General features: G+C 32.1%; 1 protein-coding gene across 1 annotated transcript in view; it reads left to right on the top strand.

Moving 5' to 3' along the window:
• LOC118201420 (uncharacterized) overlaps nucleotides 1–14,790 on the top strand; it is a 298,201-nt gene that overhangs the window by 89,573 nt on the left and 193,838 nt on the right. Inside the window, exons 23-32 of the mRNA XM_085810260.1 lie at nucleotides 4,006–4,123; nucleotides 5,259–5,407; nucleotides 5,505–5,625; nucleotides 7,972–8,150; nucleotides 9,306–9,420; nucleotides 9,506–9,678; nucleotides 9,940–10,045; nucleotides 11,064–11,236; nucleotides 14,224–14,329; nucleotides 14,442–14,614. Of these exons, the coding sequence (XP_085666386.1) occupies nucleotides 4,006–4,123; nucleotides 5,259–5,407; nucleotides 5,505–5,625; nucleotides 7,972–8,150; nucleotides 9,306–9,420; nucleotides 9,506–9,678; nucleotides 9,940–10,045; nucleotides 11,064–11,236; nucleotides 14,224–14,329; nucleotides 14,442–14,614 (1,413 nt within the window). The remainder of the gene's footprint in view (nucleotides 1–4,005; nucleotides 4,124–5,258; nucleotides 5,408–5,504; nucleotides 5,626–7,971; nucleotides 8,151–9,305; nucleotides 9,421–9,505; nucleotides 9,679–9,939; nucleotides 10,046–11,063; nucleotides 11,237–14,223; nucleotides 14,330–14,441; nucleotides 14,615–14,790) is intronic.

Here is a 14,790-nt window from a genome sequence, read left to right as displayed (position 1 = left end):
ACTTCCAAAAGGGCGCTTATTTTACACGCTCATGCATACACGTTTCTAGAGCATTTTAGGCTAGGTTAAAAGTACTTAAAAGCAGCATATCTTTCGAATTTTCGATGGACAGTCTAATGCTTTGGAGATAAAAATATATTTTTCCGTACAGTGTGCTGCCACTGCTCCTTTCGAAATCATTGAGTATCTTAAACAAAAAATTTTTAAAGTTAAAAAATATGAAATAAATAATAAAACAAATTCGAAATTCAAGATTCGAGCTCCCAGGTGCCCATATTCGGATGGAGGACCACTTATTCAATATTTGATAGCACTAAGTATCGTTTTTTTTTAAATGCGAGAAATATGCATGCATTCAGGCAGATTCTTCATTATTTAATTCCTTTAAATATAATACAGAGCAATAATATTTGGTGCAACAATTTGAGAAAGTGATACAGCCGTTTATAGTGATCTGACGCAAAATGCATTTTCGAGATTAATGGAACTTCTGCGATAACGTCCCTTTGAGCTAATATTAATACACTCATGTCCATAAATTAAGGATAATGCAAAATCAGGCAAAGGAAGAGTTAGAAGCAAAACAAATTTGACTTATTTGTAAAGCTTATTTATTAAACAAAAGGTAAAGAGCAAAAAAAAGATGATACATGTTTGATATTATTAAACAAATTAGAGATTTTTTCTCCCTGGAGCAAATAACAGAAAAAAAACTATTTACAAAAAACCAATGTTACATGGTTGGTATGATTGCTAATACATTGTATGTCTCCCAGACGATGCAATACAGTCCGTACAATGCCTAGGCATGCTGAGTATCAAATTATCGATCTGATCTTGGGGGATATTACACCACTCAAAAAACAATGCTCTCCGAAGTTCCGGTAGACATGTAGGAGGAGGTTGACGGGCTGCAACTCGTCGGCCAAGCATGTCCCACACGTGCTCTACTTTATTCAAGTCCGGTGAGAATGCCGGCCAGCCCATACGGGTGATATCCTCCGATTGAAGGCATTCGCTTACGATGTTTGCACGGTGAGGACGGGCGTTGTCATCCATAAACAAAAATTGTGCGCCCATGGCACCCGAAACAAACGTATATGGTGTTCCAGAATGGCGTCCCGATGGATTTGCCTTGTCACGTTTCCTATTTGAACATGCAGGTCAGTTCTGGAACACAGAATAATTCCACCCCAAACGAGTACTCCTGCACCACCGTAACGGTGTCGTTCAATGATGTTTTCTTGGTGGTAAAGGGTACCTGAAACTCTCCATATGAAAGCCCGGCGAGAATCAGACTGCAAGCTAAACCTGGACTCGTCGGAAAACATCACACAAGCCCACTGTTGCGGTGTCCACAAAGCATGCTCTCTACTCCAATCTAACCGCAGGCGACAGTGAGTTGTAGTAAGTGGAACGCATCTGACAGGTCTTCCAGCATATAGACCAATCTTCCCTAAGCTTCTGTACACGGTCTGCCTTGAAATTATCGTACCAGTGGCTGAAGAGAGCAGACGAGACAGGTCTGAGGCTGTGCTCCGCCTGTTTCTTTTGGCAGTAACTGCCAAATACCGGTCCTCATTCGGCGTTGTAACTCTGGGGCGACCTGTTCTGTAACGTCTACTCACATTACCATCATCTTGGAATCGTTGCCAAAGCCTGGAGATGACACTCTGGGCAATTCCAAGTTCGCCTAATACTTCCAGTTGGGTACGCCCACATTCCAGACGGTCAATAATTCTGCCCCGTAAAAAATTCTCCAAATGCGTCCTTTGTGTCATAACTATTCGGTTATTGCACTGAAATGCTTATAAAGCGCCTGCGAACAATTTTACTTCTTTGCCTGTATTCCTTATATATCACTCTCTTACACTCTCGTCATTGTGACGTACCATTGGTGTCATCTGGTTACTTCCTGAAATTTGCATATGATTCTTGAAGATGTGTGTAGTGATTTTATAGGTGATATATTTATTTTAGAGTTCGATTTCCGCGTGACTCCGAATTATCCTTAATTTATGGACATGAGTGTAATATAGAAATAATAAATGAGGAAGTAATTGTTATTTTTCTTTGTTTGACCGTTTCATAAAAGAAGCCTATTTAAACTTATATGAGCTTGTCATGGCTCCAAATTTTAGGAGCTGTTGTGCAGATTTGCATGAATATTCAAATATTTTTTAGTAATAATTTTGTAAATTACAGTTTAAATAAGTACTTTTTTTATTAAACTGAAGAAATTCAGTACATAGAATTTAATTTGAACCAACTTAAATATTAGGAGTTGGACTAATTCTAAATTTTCTCAAATTCGAGCTTTAAAAAATTCTGGCGTTCTTCAAAATAAAATAAAATAAAATTTAAAAAAGTTTTTACTTGACATTGAAAGTATTTAAATTTGAAATTTGAGTATAATTTTCAATACAAATTTAAGAATCCAATTTTTAAAAATGCAATTTACTTGTTAAGAATATAGAAGTGAAATTTAGTGAATAAAGTACATAATTAAAACGATTAATTTTGAAGTTAATTTTCTCTATATAAGCTGATAAAATATTTGACAACTCAAATTTTAATTTACATTAAATTTAATTTTTTAAATTGACATAAACAGAACAACGTTGAATAAGTTATATCTGTTTTTTAACTTGTGAATAAAGCGAGATATGCTTACGTTGCACAACTTAAGTTACTAGAAACTTCGAAACAAATTGGTAGCGGATTATCTATGTCCATAATTATCGACACGATTGCTTAGATAGCGGAGCACAGCATTACTTGTAAATTACGGCAGATTTCGTCAACACGTTGAAAACGTGGGACTGGCCCTGAAGTGCGCCTGAGTGATGATGTTGATTCAAATAGCTACTAAAATAGCACTTAGGGTTCGTTTTTTAACGAACTTTTCGATGGACATCAACGAAAGCAACGCTTTGAAAATTTTGAGTTAAATCGTTTCATGGGATTTTAAGTTAGTGTATGAAATCAATCTTTCATATATTAACTTAAAACCAAGTGAGAAAAAATGCGCAAAGATTCATGTTTTTGAATCTATTTTTCAAGAAGCCGAGCCTTTGAAACGGCATGCGTAATTCGTAAAACATATAGGAAATTAGAAATGAGATTGATGAAATGAACACTAAATGCCGGTTGATTAGCCTTTGAAGGAAAAAAAATATATAAATTCTTATAAAATAGCCCAAAACCTTAATAGTGAGCCCAACTTCTTTTACGTCCTAGTAATGAAAAAATAGATTAATCAAAAAATAAATAAAATTTAATATTAAAAGGAGAGAAAATCTGTGAAATTCCTTCTAAAATTGAATATTAAAAGGAAGAAAAACTACGACATGACGCACTATGTTATATTTTCGAAATACGTCTCGGTCCAAACAGCGTAATTACGTGATGACCAACCAAGGTCGCGAGGAATGTAAACGTAAAATCTTACTTCAAAATGCCACTAAAAAAATCTATAATAGTAGAAAATGACATATTAAAATTTTTTAATCAGTCTTACTTTAAAAGGGGCTAACTGTTGTTATAATCTGTGAAATTTCAAAACGCTATGAAACGGTGCCCTATTTTTTAGAATGGGAGAATTAAAAACCTAAACAGTTAACGAAAGTTATCGAGCTGTTATTGAAAAATCTCCAAACATAGTAAATTACGTTCAAACTCCACTTAAACGAAATATTTCCACTATATCTGATGGCGCAAACAAAGAAATTCTGAAATTATTTGTTCGTTTTGAAATCAAAGATATGCGTTAAAAATCCACAGAACATCGTTTCAACATTGTATCAAAAATTTAAACGAAATTATGAAAAAAATTAGGAGGCCTCTCAATCTCTGCGCTGTGCGACGAACTCACATGCTTACTTACAGATTCTTCATTTTATACTAGTAGACGTTTGCGAGATTCGAGGTTTCATATTCCCATCTCTATTAAAATTATCGCAATATGAACGCTATGTAAAAATTAATAATTTTTTTATTACTTAGTGATGATGTGGAGTCCGATCTTGGCAAACAGCTCAAAGAACGATGGGAGAAACTCTTGGAGAAACTCAAGGACCATATCGAGAAAGGAAAGGAAGTTCGAGAGGACATGATCAACAAGGTAGTTTTTAAACAGCTATGTTTATGAAATTAGATTGAAAGAGAACGAATTTCTAATTATTTAGAAAACTTCAAAATATATCTGGCGCACTTTCAAATAGAAAATATAATTTGCATCAATGCCGCCAAAATAAAATTTGTAATTAACTTTTGAGTTTAAGTTCATATAGGAATTTGACGAGAGCTGAATTTAAAGTGTATTATATACTTCTCCATTAATTGATATAATTATCTTTGATTTTATGCTGTCTTTAAAAATTAAATTACACATTTAATATTATTTTTGAAGTACTGTAAAGACCATATTCTATTAGAACTGGAAATGGATTCTTGAATTAATAAATAAGAACAATAAGATTGATTTCATATACTGCTCGGTCCATATGTACGTTAATTTTACACATATTAATATTTATTTTAATTGTAGAAGTTTATTTGTGTCTTGTATGTTGATTAATAGTCACAAATTGTTTTTGCAATTAATAGCAAAAATAGTGCGTTTTAACAGCAATAATAAAAAAGGTAAAAAGCTTAATATCTATTATGAATACCTATATAAAACCAGAACAATTCATTCACCTTTTTTACCAATTAAAAATAAATTTCCATAACTATTTGCTGCTATTAACATTTTATTCTAAATTAAAATTAAAAAGGGAGTTTATTAATCATTGATTGATATTTCTCAAATTTATTAAATTAACAAATGTAATGTATCGCTTAATATTTCAGATTGAAACTAAGGCAAACTACTTAAGTAACGGAGTAATGAATATTCTTTATTTTCCTTAGCTGCAGAATGACTAAAAAGTTCTATAGTTTTGAGGAAAACTAATTGTTCAGTGTTTTGAATTTCTGTAGTTGTAAAACCTAGCATACTGTGTTTCCTAAATTGATTAACACGTAAAAAAATACTAAAGAAATTAACGATCTTTCATCCAAAGTATAATTTTGCCTATCACTATATACGAATATTTTTTAAGAAATTAGTTACACACCCTTTAGAAATTAGATAAATATCATCATCACGAAAACGACCATATCTTTCTTAATCTAATTTAGGCAGTTTATTTTGTTTTGTATGACTATTTTTAAAATTACAAATTAAATTTAAAACAAACTTTTCCTTGCCCTAGCTGAAAGAACTTCGCGAAAAAATGAAAGACATGAAGGTCGACTTCACAAAGAAAGCTAAAGAAATCTACGAAAAATTGAAGGAAAAAGCAAAGGATTACTGGCAGAAAATCTTGGACAAATTTACCAAGGACGAAGACGTAGCTTCAGCGTACGTAAAATATAAACAGCTTTTAAATAATAAATTCCTTTATGTAAATAAGTGCAAAATATTATATTAATTCTGATACTTTTACTGTTATTTACAGTGATGAGAATGTTAAGGATGAGATGGTAAAGTCTTTGAGGGAAGCTCTTGACAAAATCCTGGACAAAATTAAGGAAGCTATTGAGCAAGGCAAAGGACTCAAAGAAGATTACTCTGGAAAGGTGTGTTTCTATAAAATAATGGAAATCTGTCTTAATTAAAACCTGTCTTATTAACCTTGTAAAGTTGCGCGCTTCCAATCTGCACGCAACAAAGAGGTGACTGCTGAGAACTGAAAATAGACCAAAGTCTTGAGAAGGGTTTAAATCCCTTTTTATTCAACTTTAGAAATTACAAATGCGGGCTCTTGACGCTCACAAACTACGCCGACGCGGCGGTAAAATAAAAATAAGAAACTAAGAAAAGAATAGTAACAAGTGACTAACTACGAGGCTCTCTAAACGTAACTAACCTCACCGCGTTCTAAGATACCGCTGATAATTCAGCAAACTCTGAATATTACGTTGAAAGATTAACAAACTGCCGAGGCAAGCACACAGGCCGAAACGCGTGGTTCTTCGATTTCTAACTAGCCACCTCCACGCTCGTGAAGCAAGAAAGCACACCTTCGAACTCGTTTCCTTTCTATTTAACTCAGAATACTTCCGCTGATAATTTGAATCCTTGAGCGTTCTACTAAAATTTACATACTCTGGCATTGGCAGTTCCTGGGGAAAGTAAGGCTTGACAGGAAAGATAGTTTAAACTTAAAATAAATGTTAGTTAAAATAAATATAAACCCTACAACCTTTCTTAATTATTGCACGAAAGGCTCTCCCAAATGAAGTCTTTTTGAATTTGTCTTTTTATGAGGTTAAAAAGAGGGAACCCATTTCAGACTTTTTTTCAGACTAAAGCATAAACGCGATGGGACATAACAGTGAAATATGTATGCAGTAATGTCACAACAACGGTCTCCCCTTGAATCTTCATGCTCAAACACAATGTTAATGTCACTGGTCTAAGAGAGTAAATACGAAAAGATTTTAATGAAGTAATAACATGCTGTAAAGCCTGTGATATCATTTCATCCAGTTTCTTTCCTTAAATATCTGCCTTCCCAAAAAATATCTTCGTACTAATTATAACGAAGAAGGAAAGTAGATAGTAAGGCTGAAATAGCATGATTTTTTTATGCCCGCACTTTGAACATCTGCACGAAAAAAGAAATATCCTTTTTAGCAGCATTCAGAAAGTCTGTAGTAGAAAAAGATGAAACTACTCAACACTCTCATTAAGGTACTTGATGAAATTCAACAAACTATTTAATTTTTGACTAATATCAATAAATTGAATTCTGAGACTTGATTGTTAACATGGGGAAAGATTTGGTATGAAAATTAAGGAAATGAAGTTTATATTTTGTTTTTGATTACTTTTACATAAAGACTTTAAAAAGGATAACCTTCGAATACAGCAATGAAAAAAACATATGCTGATTGTTTTTAAAAGAAAATAATTAGCAGGTTATTTGATATTTAATTAACTTTTATCTCTAAAATTAAAATCTGTAAAATAAAACTACATTTATTTTTCAAGTTTTTCAAGAAAATTCTTTTAATTCCATTATCGTTTTCAGCAACGAAAATATTACGGAGTTTGAAATTTTGAAAATAGAATTTTCTTTCAGAATGCTTTTAATTAGCAACAGAACTCATTTTTATATATTACGTAAGGAACAAATGACTTTTTAAATTAAAACAGAAAATTAAAAACACCGCATATTTCGTTAAATGCTGCTATACTTTCAGTTAGCATAGTACCTTTAGATATCTAACAATATAAAAAAAGAATCTTAAGTATAAATTAGCCTATCTTGTGATACGTAATCTAATACTTAATTCGGTCGCTCTTATTTTATTTATGAATTGAAACTAATCGTAAAAATATATGCTTCTTTTTAAAATCGAAGCTTTTATTTATCTATAAGGTTTATAAAAATTTCCGATGCATTAGAATCAATGTATAAAAGTAAATATTTGATTAAATTTGCTTTTTAAGTAAAAATGCTGAAAACTGTAAGTAATATTTAAGCTATAAAAATAATGACTTTACAATGATTAATAATGTATTCAAAAAGTTTGAATCACCAATTTTATCATTTGAATGTTTGGTAGGTTGGTCTTAAAAATCCATGCTTCATCTTCACAAAATACTTAAAACAATGTTTCAAGGAATTATAATTACCAGAGAGCGTTAAATCTCCCCTTTTTTCTTCCCTTCGAAAGCTCAAGATTATTTATGTTTTATGGGATCTACTGAGGAAACTTTAAACGAGAAATATGTGTTCCTTTCTTCCCAAAAATCGAGAGATCATGATCTAATCTAAAATAAAAATATTTATAGCATCATGTAATTAACACAAATTTTCTTACAGCCTTATTTTGCCAATCTCCCATTTGCGGTTTATGAAAATTCCAATATATTAAACATATAACCATTGAATTTTGTTTTTTCATGAACCCTAGATCAAAGAGATCCGTGAAAAACTCAAGGAACTGAAGGAGGATATGGGTGCAAAAGCCAAAGAGCTTCTTGAAAAAATTAAGGAAAAGGCCAAGGATTACTGGAAAAGGATCCTGGAAAAATTGGGAATGGATAAACGTTCCATTGATTACCATGTTGAGGAAATGTTCGAAGCTAATGAGTAAGTATCAAACTAGCACAACCAACATAAATTATTTGCTAATTATTTCATGAATTATTTTACAATCGTTTATATTTTTCGTAATCGATACTTAATACTTAAATTTTGAAAATTTATTGTACAGAATGCATGGGTGTAAGGTTCATAATTCATTTCAATACTAACCTAATGTTTAACGATTCATTTTTGCAGTTTTAACGCGAATAATTATTGTTAGTCAAAATATCGTCTTGAAGCCATATGTAACTCAGTTTAAAAATTTATGCTTTTTCATGTCATGTTATACAAAATTGTCAGTCTTCAAATATAAAATGCGGGTGGCTCTCGCATAAAAATTCGGAGTTTGCGGAAAGTTTGCACGCAGTTTTGCAACGCCATTTTGAAAACCTCTAAACTGATATAAATTCGCTTTGCTCGATTTGCAAATTATTGAACTATTTATAATATGATTCTGATGTAAAATATGTTATTATTTAATTAAATACGCTAAATTTTATACTCTCTGGTTCATTTTGTGTCACAACTTTGCTACATTTTTCTACTGAGAAATTCTTTAATAGGAAAGGAAAGCTTTTATCTATCAAAGTAATTTTAACTATGTTGAAAATAAAATTAATAGTTAATGCAGAGATCATTATGTGAGTAAGTATAGTAACGTATCATTTATTGATATAAAGTAAAATTACAGGTAAATAATAACGGATTAAACATTGCTTGAATCTTCATGAAAAGTTACAGGAGATCAAAACAATAAATACCAAATAATATTTAATAAAACATAGTGCGAAAAATCAGTAAGGATGGGGGAGAGCGGAATATCTGCAAGTTAAATTTCATTAATTTAGTAAATTTCGTTTGATGCTAGACAACATTTTCTTTAGTAAAAGCTAAAAATTAAAAACTGGAGTTGTGATGCAAATCCGGGAGTCTTTCGGTAAAACTAAGATATTTGGCTGCTATAGAATCATACTTTCCTCCTAGCAAAGCGACTTTTACCTGTTTAAAGCCTCTCCGTCGTTTATTTTATACTATTAATGCAACAAATATCTTAAAACTCATGCATATGACCTGGTATTTAAGCATAATATTTTAGATAAGTGCCAATGCTTCAACTAGGCAGAGCTGAAAGTGAAACTTTTGCCTACAATTTTTCAGCGAGCCACAGACAGAACTGGGCAAAAGGCTGCAAGAAGAATTCGAGAAAGTTCTCGAAAAAGTAAAGGACCTTGTTGAGCGGGGTAAAGTTGTCAAGGAGTCCTACTTAGAGAAGGTAAATAAATCTTCTTGCTTATAATTAAATTCTGCACGTTTTCTCTTGAGAAAAAATGTCTTATGTCCTTTATTCTGTTCATAAGCTTAAAGAAATCCGTGAACAGTTGAAAGACTTGAAAGTCAACCTGAGCAAAAAGGCAAAGGAAGCTATCGAAAAGCTAAAAGAAAAAGCAAAGGATTACTGGAACAAAATCCTCGAAAAATTGAAGCCCGAGAAACGTTCTTTGTACGAAATGGAACTCCTTGCCGATGACGAGTAAGTATTATAGTAACAATAAAATCTTTACCTTTAAAACGTTTCCTGTAATGAATAATTCATAAAGTATAGCATAATCTGTACTTATTTTCTTAAATAAAAATTGAAGAAAACAAGAATACAGATTTCACAGACTTCTTATGCAAAACTAAATTTGAATTTTTATTTTGTGGAATATTACGGTAAAATCAAAACAGAAATTTTCTAAGAAGGATAACGATGTGTAATTGATTCTGACTGGCGCACGTTTTTATTCTTTAGTGAAGACACGAAAGAAAAATTGAAGAAGCGTTTCGATGAAATCCTTGAGAAGATCAAAGAAGCCATTGAGAAAGGCAAGCTCGTCAAAGAGGACACGCTAGAAAAGGTAGGTATAAATTAATGAAAGATCTCTCATTCTCAGACCTTAAAATCCTATATAGGGTGATCCAAAAGTTGTGTTCATCAAATTAAAAAAAATTGTAGAACTTGCAAAATGGATACTTTAAAGACCTTAATATTTAAAGACCTTTTTAGACCTTAAAATCCTATATAGGGTGATCCAAAAGTTGTGTTCATCAAATTTTAAAAAATTGTAGAACTCGCAAAATGGATACTTTAGAAACGAAAAATATGCGCGAGGAAGCCCTTTGTTCCAAAGCAAAATTCATTTCCTTTGCACAGGCTCCCCCGCCCCCTCTGAAGGAGCTCTAAAAGGATCTCACTTATTACAATGACGGGAAGTATCTTCTTTTACGCTGCAATAATCTGAATATAGGGTTTTTCAGGAATACTCAACCAGAATCTTTTATCGATATCGTTTTCTTCCAGATAAAGATATTGACCTACAAGCTTATCCACTGTCGCGCTAAATTTTACCCATCTTTCCTTTCAAACAACTGGGAACAAAAAAATCAAATTATTTGACATCTAGTAAAGTTAGATTCCTACATAAAGGTGTTTTATCGAGTAAATTTTATCCTTAGTTTCTACTTACTACAGGATGATCCAAAAATCAGGCACAGCAAGTTTTAGGACCCTAAGAAAATTCCAAAATGGGTATTGAGGACAAATTGTTTCAATGGATGATACATGCTCTTACAAGTAACATATCACTAGAAATTTGAATTGCAGCTCATTCTGTTAATTTTGAAAGTCTTTGTTTCGTGCACGGTGTATGCGAGGATAAAGATGGAGGGAAACGTAACAGCATAAGCTGCTACTGAAATGTCAAATAATATATTATTTATAACAGAATATGGGAATCATCGCTGAGATAATTTATCATTAATATCTGCTTTAGAATATTTACAATTTTTGAAAATCTGATGTGTAGGACTTTTCAATCACCCTCCGACTATAACATGCTTAAAAATAGAATATAAATTCATTAAATTTTCTTTTAGTTGAAGGAAATCCGCCAGAAGCTAAAGGACATGAAGGAAGACCTGAGTGAGAGGGCAAAGGAGCTCATCAAGAAACTGAAAGAGAAAGCAAAGGACTACTGGAATAAGATTCTCGAGAAGCTAAAACCAGAGAAACGATCCCTTTATGAAATGGAGGCTCTCTTCGCTGATGAGTAAGAAACTGTCATGACTGATTATTATTATTATTATTTTGAGAAACAGAAAACTACGTTAGGTATTTAAATGAAATGCCAAGTTATATTAAATATTTCAGTTCTCGTTTATAATAATGTTAAGTGATAGCATAAGAATTAAATTCGTATTGTAAGGCTACTGAAGGTATAATGACATTTTATGATTTCTCAGTGGAGAAAATTGATACTTAGACTGAAGAAATTATATTTAATCGATATTGACCACAGCACTTATTATTTTTACATATTTCAGTTCATAAAGTATATAAATAAAACTCAAAGCGGAAATTAGAAACATGCAAGTTATAATACGTATTATATAAATGTAAGATAAAAAAGTTAAATGGATACGACAGTCAATTTCCTATTATCTGAAAATCTAAGAATCACATCAAATTTTTCAAAACCATTTAGAGCTTGCTCAGTCTCACTCCTTTTGGTAACATACACTAAGTTAAGAAGTAGTATGGCTGTAAAAGAACCTTTTGTTAGGAACGCAAACAGTTAAACAGAAGGCATTTTTGGCGCTTACAAAACCAACAAGCATTTTTTATGTAATCTCAAAAGTAAGGAAACCTATGTTTAAACTAACTCTTAGGTTAACCAAAGGCTATACAGAAATTTTTAACTTGCAAGTTGGCTCGAACCTACAACGTCGTGACAGCACTATTGACAAGATTAAAGCAACACCGTAGACAGAAACCTATCGTACAATTTCAACTAATAACGTGGTCTTCAACAGGCGGAACACACTCTGATTAAACAATCTAAAACCTCCTTTTGACGTCTCTTTCTACCTCATTTAACTATGTTTAAGCTAATATTTAAATTCTGGCAGGAAAACAGAAAGGTAAAAGTTACAGTATAATAAATACCATATAAACTGTTTATACGTTTGATCATATTAAACATTTAGATCGAGAATAACTGTGTGTTTCAGTTGATTCAATATTTGTCCTTCTAGTATTTGATATAATGAAACATTTTTAAACTGATGAAGATGAAAACAAAAGAGTGGGTTTTTTTTCCGCCATGGAGTCGCGTTTCCTTTTCTCTTGTCAACTAACATAAACACTTCGCTATATTAGCAGCTTTTTGCATACTGAGGTTTCCTGCTGGAGATTTTGTAAAATGTGTTAAGCGTCGTCCCAACGAGACGAGAAAACAGAAATTAATAGAACGTTCTTAGAAGAAAAATTTGAATAACATGAAAAAAAACTTCTGCTCAGAAAATTGCAGTCTTAAAATCTTCATATGTTACAGATCAACCCTAAGTCTTCCGCTAGGTTAATTATTTCCTTGAAGGGTACTGGCATCTCTGCAAAGAAAAGAGTTGTGAGTTTTAGGATTTGAACTCTTGTCATTTTATTTAGAATGGCAAAAGGCTACCACTAGGTAGTATAATTTACCACAGGTAGTATAATTTAGGTACAATAAACGTTGTGACTTGATTCAATCCACTTCACAAACTATCTGAAAGAACTGCAAGAATCAACTTACCTGTTTTTCGCAGTATACCCGGAGAGTCCGAGATTTGTAGTTATGTCTGATCTTGTGCGTCGTATTTAAAAGTGTCCCGGATCTTTTAAATGAGAGTGATTGTCTTTCTAGCTAAACCGTTTCGCCGATAACTTCTGTTCCAGCTTCAGTAGAAAGCATTTTTTCGGTATTGATGTAGTATCCGATCTACCGCTTTTAGTTAGCTATCGTCCATAAAAAGCCATTTTAAAATATGGAAATAAATGGAAATAATTACGAATGCACAAATAAAAGAGATTTCATTAAATAATTCCCTAATGTATAAATTTTTTATTCCACTAAATTTAAATTGCTCCAGTTCTGTAAAACAAAAGCAAGAGCAGCCTTTAAAAGGGTGGCTTCTATAAAACGTCCAGAAGTATACATTATTAATGTTATTGATGTCGCGAAACATGGCCAAAAAATAGGCATCATTTTCACTAATGAAACTCCATGCTAATGTGAATTAACATGAAAGCATTTGCGGCGTGGTACTCCGCATATTATTTAGAATCTTTAGCTTCAAAATCCCTATCAAGAGTCTTAATCCTTGAAGGATTGAAAAAGCACTTTGGGTGGCTTATAATTCGATATATGATCGCAGAAGCGGTAGCTCGCATACTTTAATGAATACCATTTTTTCATCTATGAACAACGCTCAGTCTTTATGGAAAGACACCACTTCCAAGTGTCAACAACAAAACTTTAAAACTTAACGTGAATTCTGAGTTTTTCCATGAAAAATACGAATTCCAAAAATGAGCTTCTAATAAAAATGAAAAATACAAATGAGAGGAAAGGAAACAAGAACCTAAGCCATACATATTATCATCAGAGTGAAATGAAAAGGTCCTTTTGTTGTCCTTGCTGCATGATTTCCTTTTATTTTTTCATACCAACATTTATCTGTCATACAGGTTTGTAAAATGTATATGTTGTAGATTTCTAATCATCAAAATTAATTTTTCGTTAAATCTTCTAAGAATAGGCATACGCAGAAAATTTTCAATAGGGAAATTTAAAGATAAATAATTACATCAACAAATTTTTATTAACATTCTAATTTATAGGGGATCACAAGTAGAGTATGGAATACAATACTGCATCACTATCAAAATGCATGCATTATAATATACTCTACATGCATCAATACATCAATACAAAAACACCTTTTTTTCTCGATTCTAGCGAGATTCTATATATACCCCATCCCGCCAAATACTCCTGAATTTTCATTCCTAAAATATATGGAAATTCTATCAATGGGGCATAATTTAAGAATATCAAATTTAAAAGAAAGGCGAAGAAACTAAATTTATGCAACATTTTAAAACCCAAATCTTTCATACTGCATTTTGTTGGAAATGATATGACGTAATTAACTAGGATAATATTTTAACAACGATATTTTTACTAGTGCTAATTGGATAATTTTCGTTATTCTAAAGTGAGGATATCAAGGCCACACTGAAAAAACATTTTGATGAGATAATGGAAAAGATCAAAGAGTCAATCGAGAAGGGCAAGGTAGTCAAGGAAGAATGGTTGGAAAAGGTAAAATTATTTCATTATGAACCGGAATCCTCAAATTATTTTGCGAAATTGAAGGCACAAATTTCTCTCAGCACAGTTTGTTTAAAAATTGACTTGAATTATTTTTGTTTAGGCAAAACAAATTCGTGACAAGCTGAAGGATATGAAAGAAGACTTAAGTGAGAAGGCAAAGGAACTCATTGAGAAGCTCAAAGAAAAGGCAAAGGACTACTGGAAAAGGATTCTTGAGAAACTCAAACCAGAAAAACGATCTCTTTATGAATTTGATGCCCTTTTCGCTGACGAGTAAGAAGATTTCATAATTCATTAAAATTTATCGCATTTTGAATGAGTAATATATACTAAATAATAAATACTACCCTTATTATAAAGCCACTCAGACTGCAATGAAGTGAAGACTTCCTCATTAAAGAAATAGGATATTTAAATAGACTGAATAAATGATTAAACTTGCAGGTATT

Source organism: Stegodyphus dumicola, chromosome 2, assembly GCF_044657685.1.
Source record: "Stegodyphus dumicola isolate Sdum_Otavi_A_Nest chromosome 2, ASM4465768v1".
In the NCBI taxonomy this organism is placed as follows: Eukaryota; Metazoa; Arthropoda; class Arachnida; order Araneae; family Eresidae; genus Stegodyphus; species Stegodyphus dumicola.
Note: the sequence above shows the minus strand (reverse complement) of the source record. Positions and strands in the feature narration are given on the sequence as shown.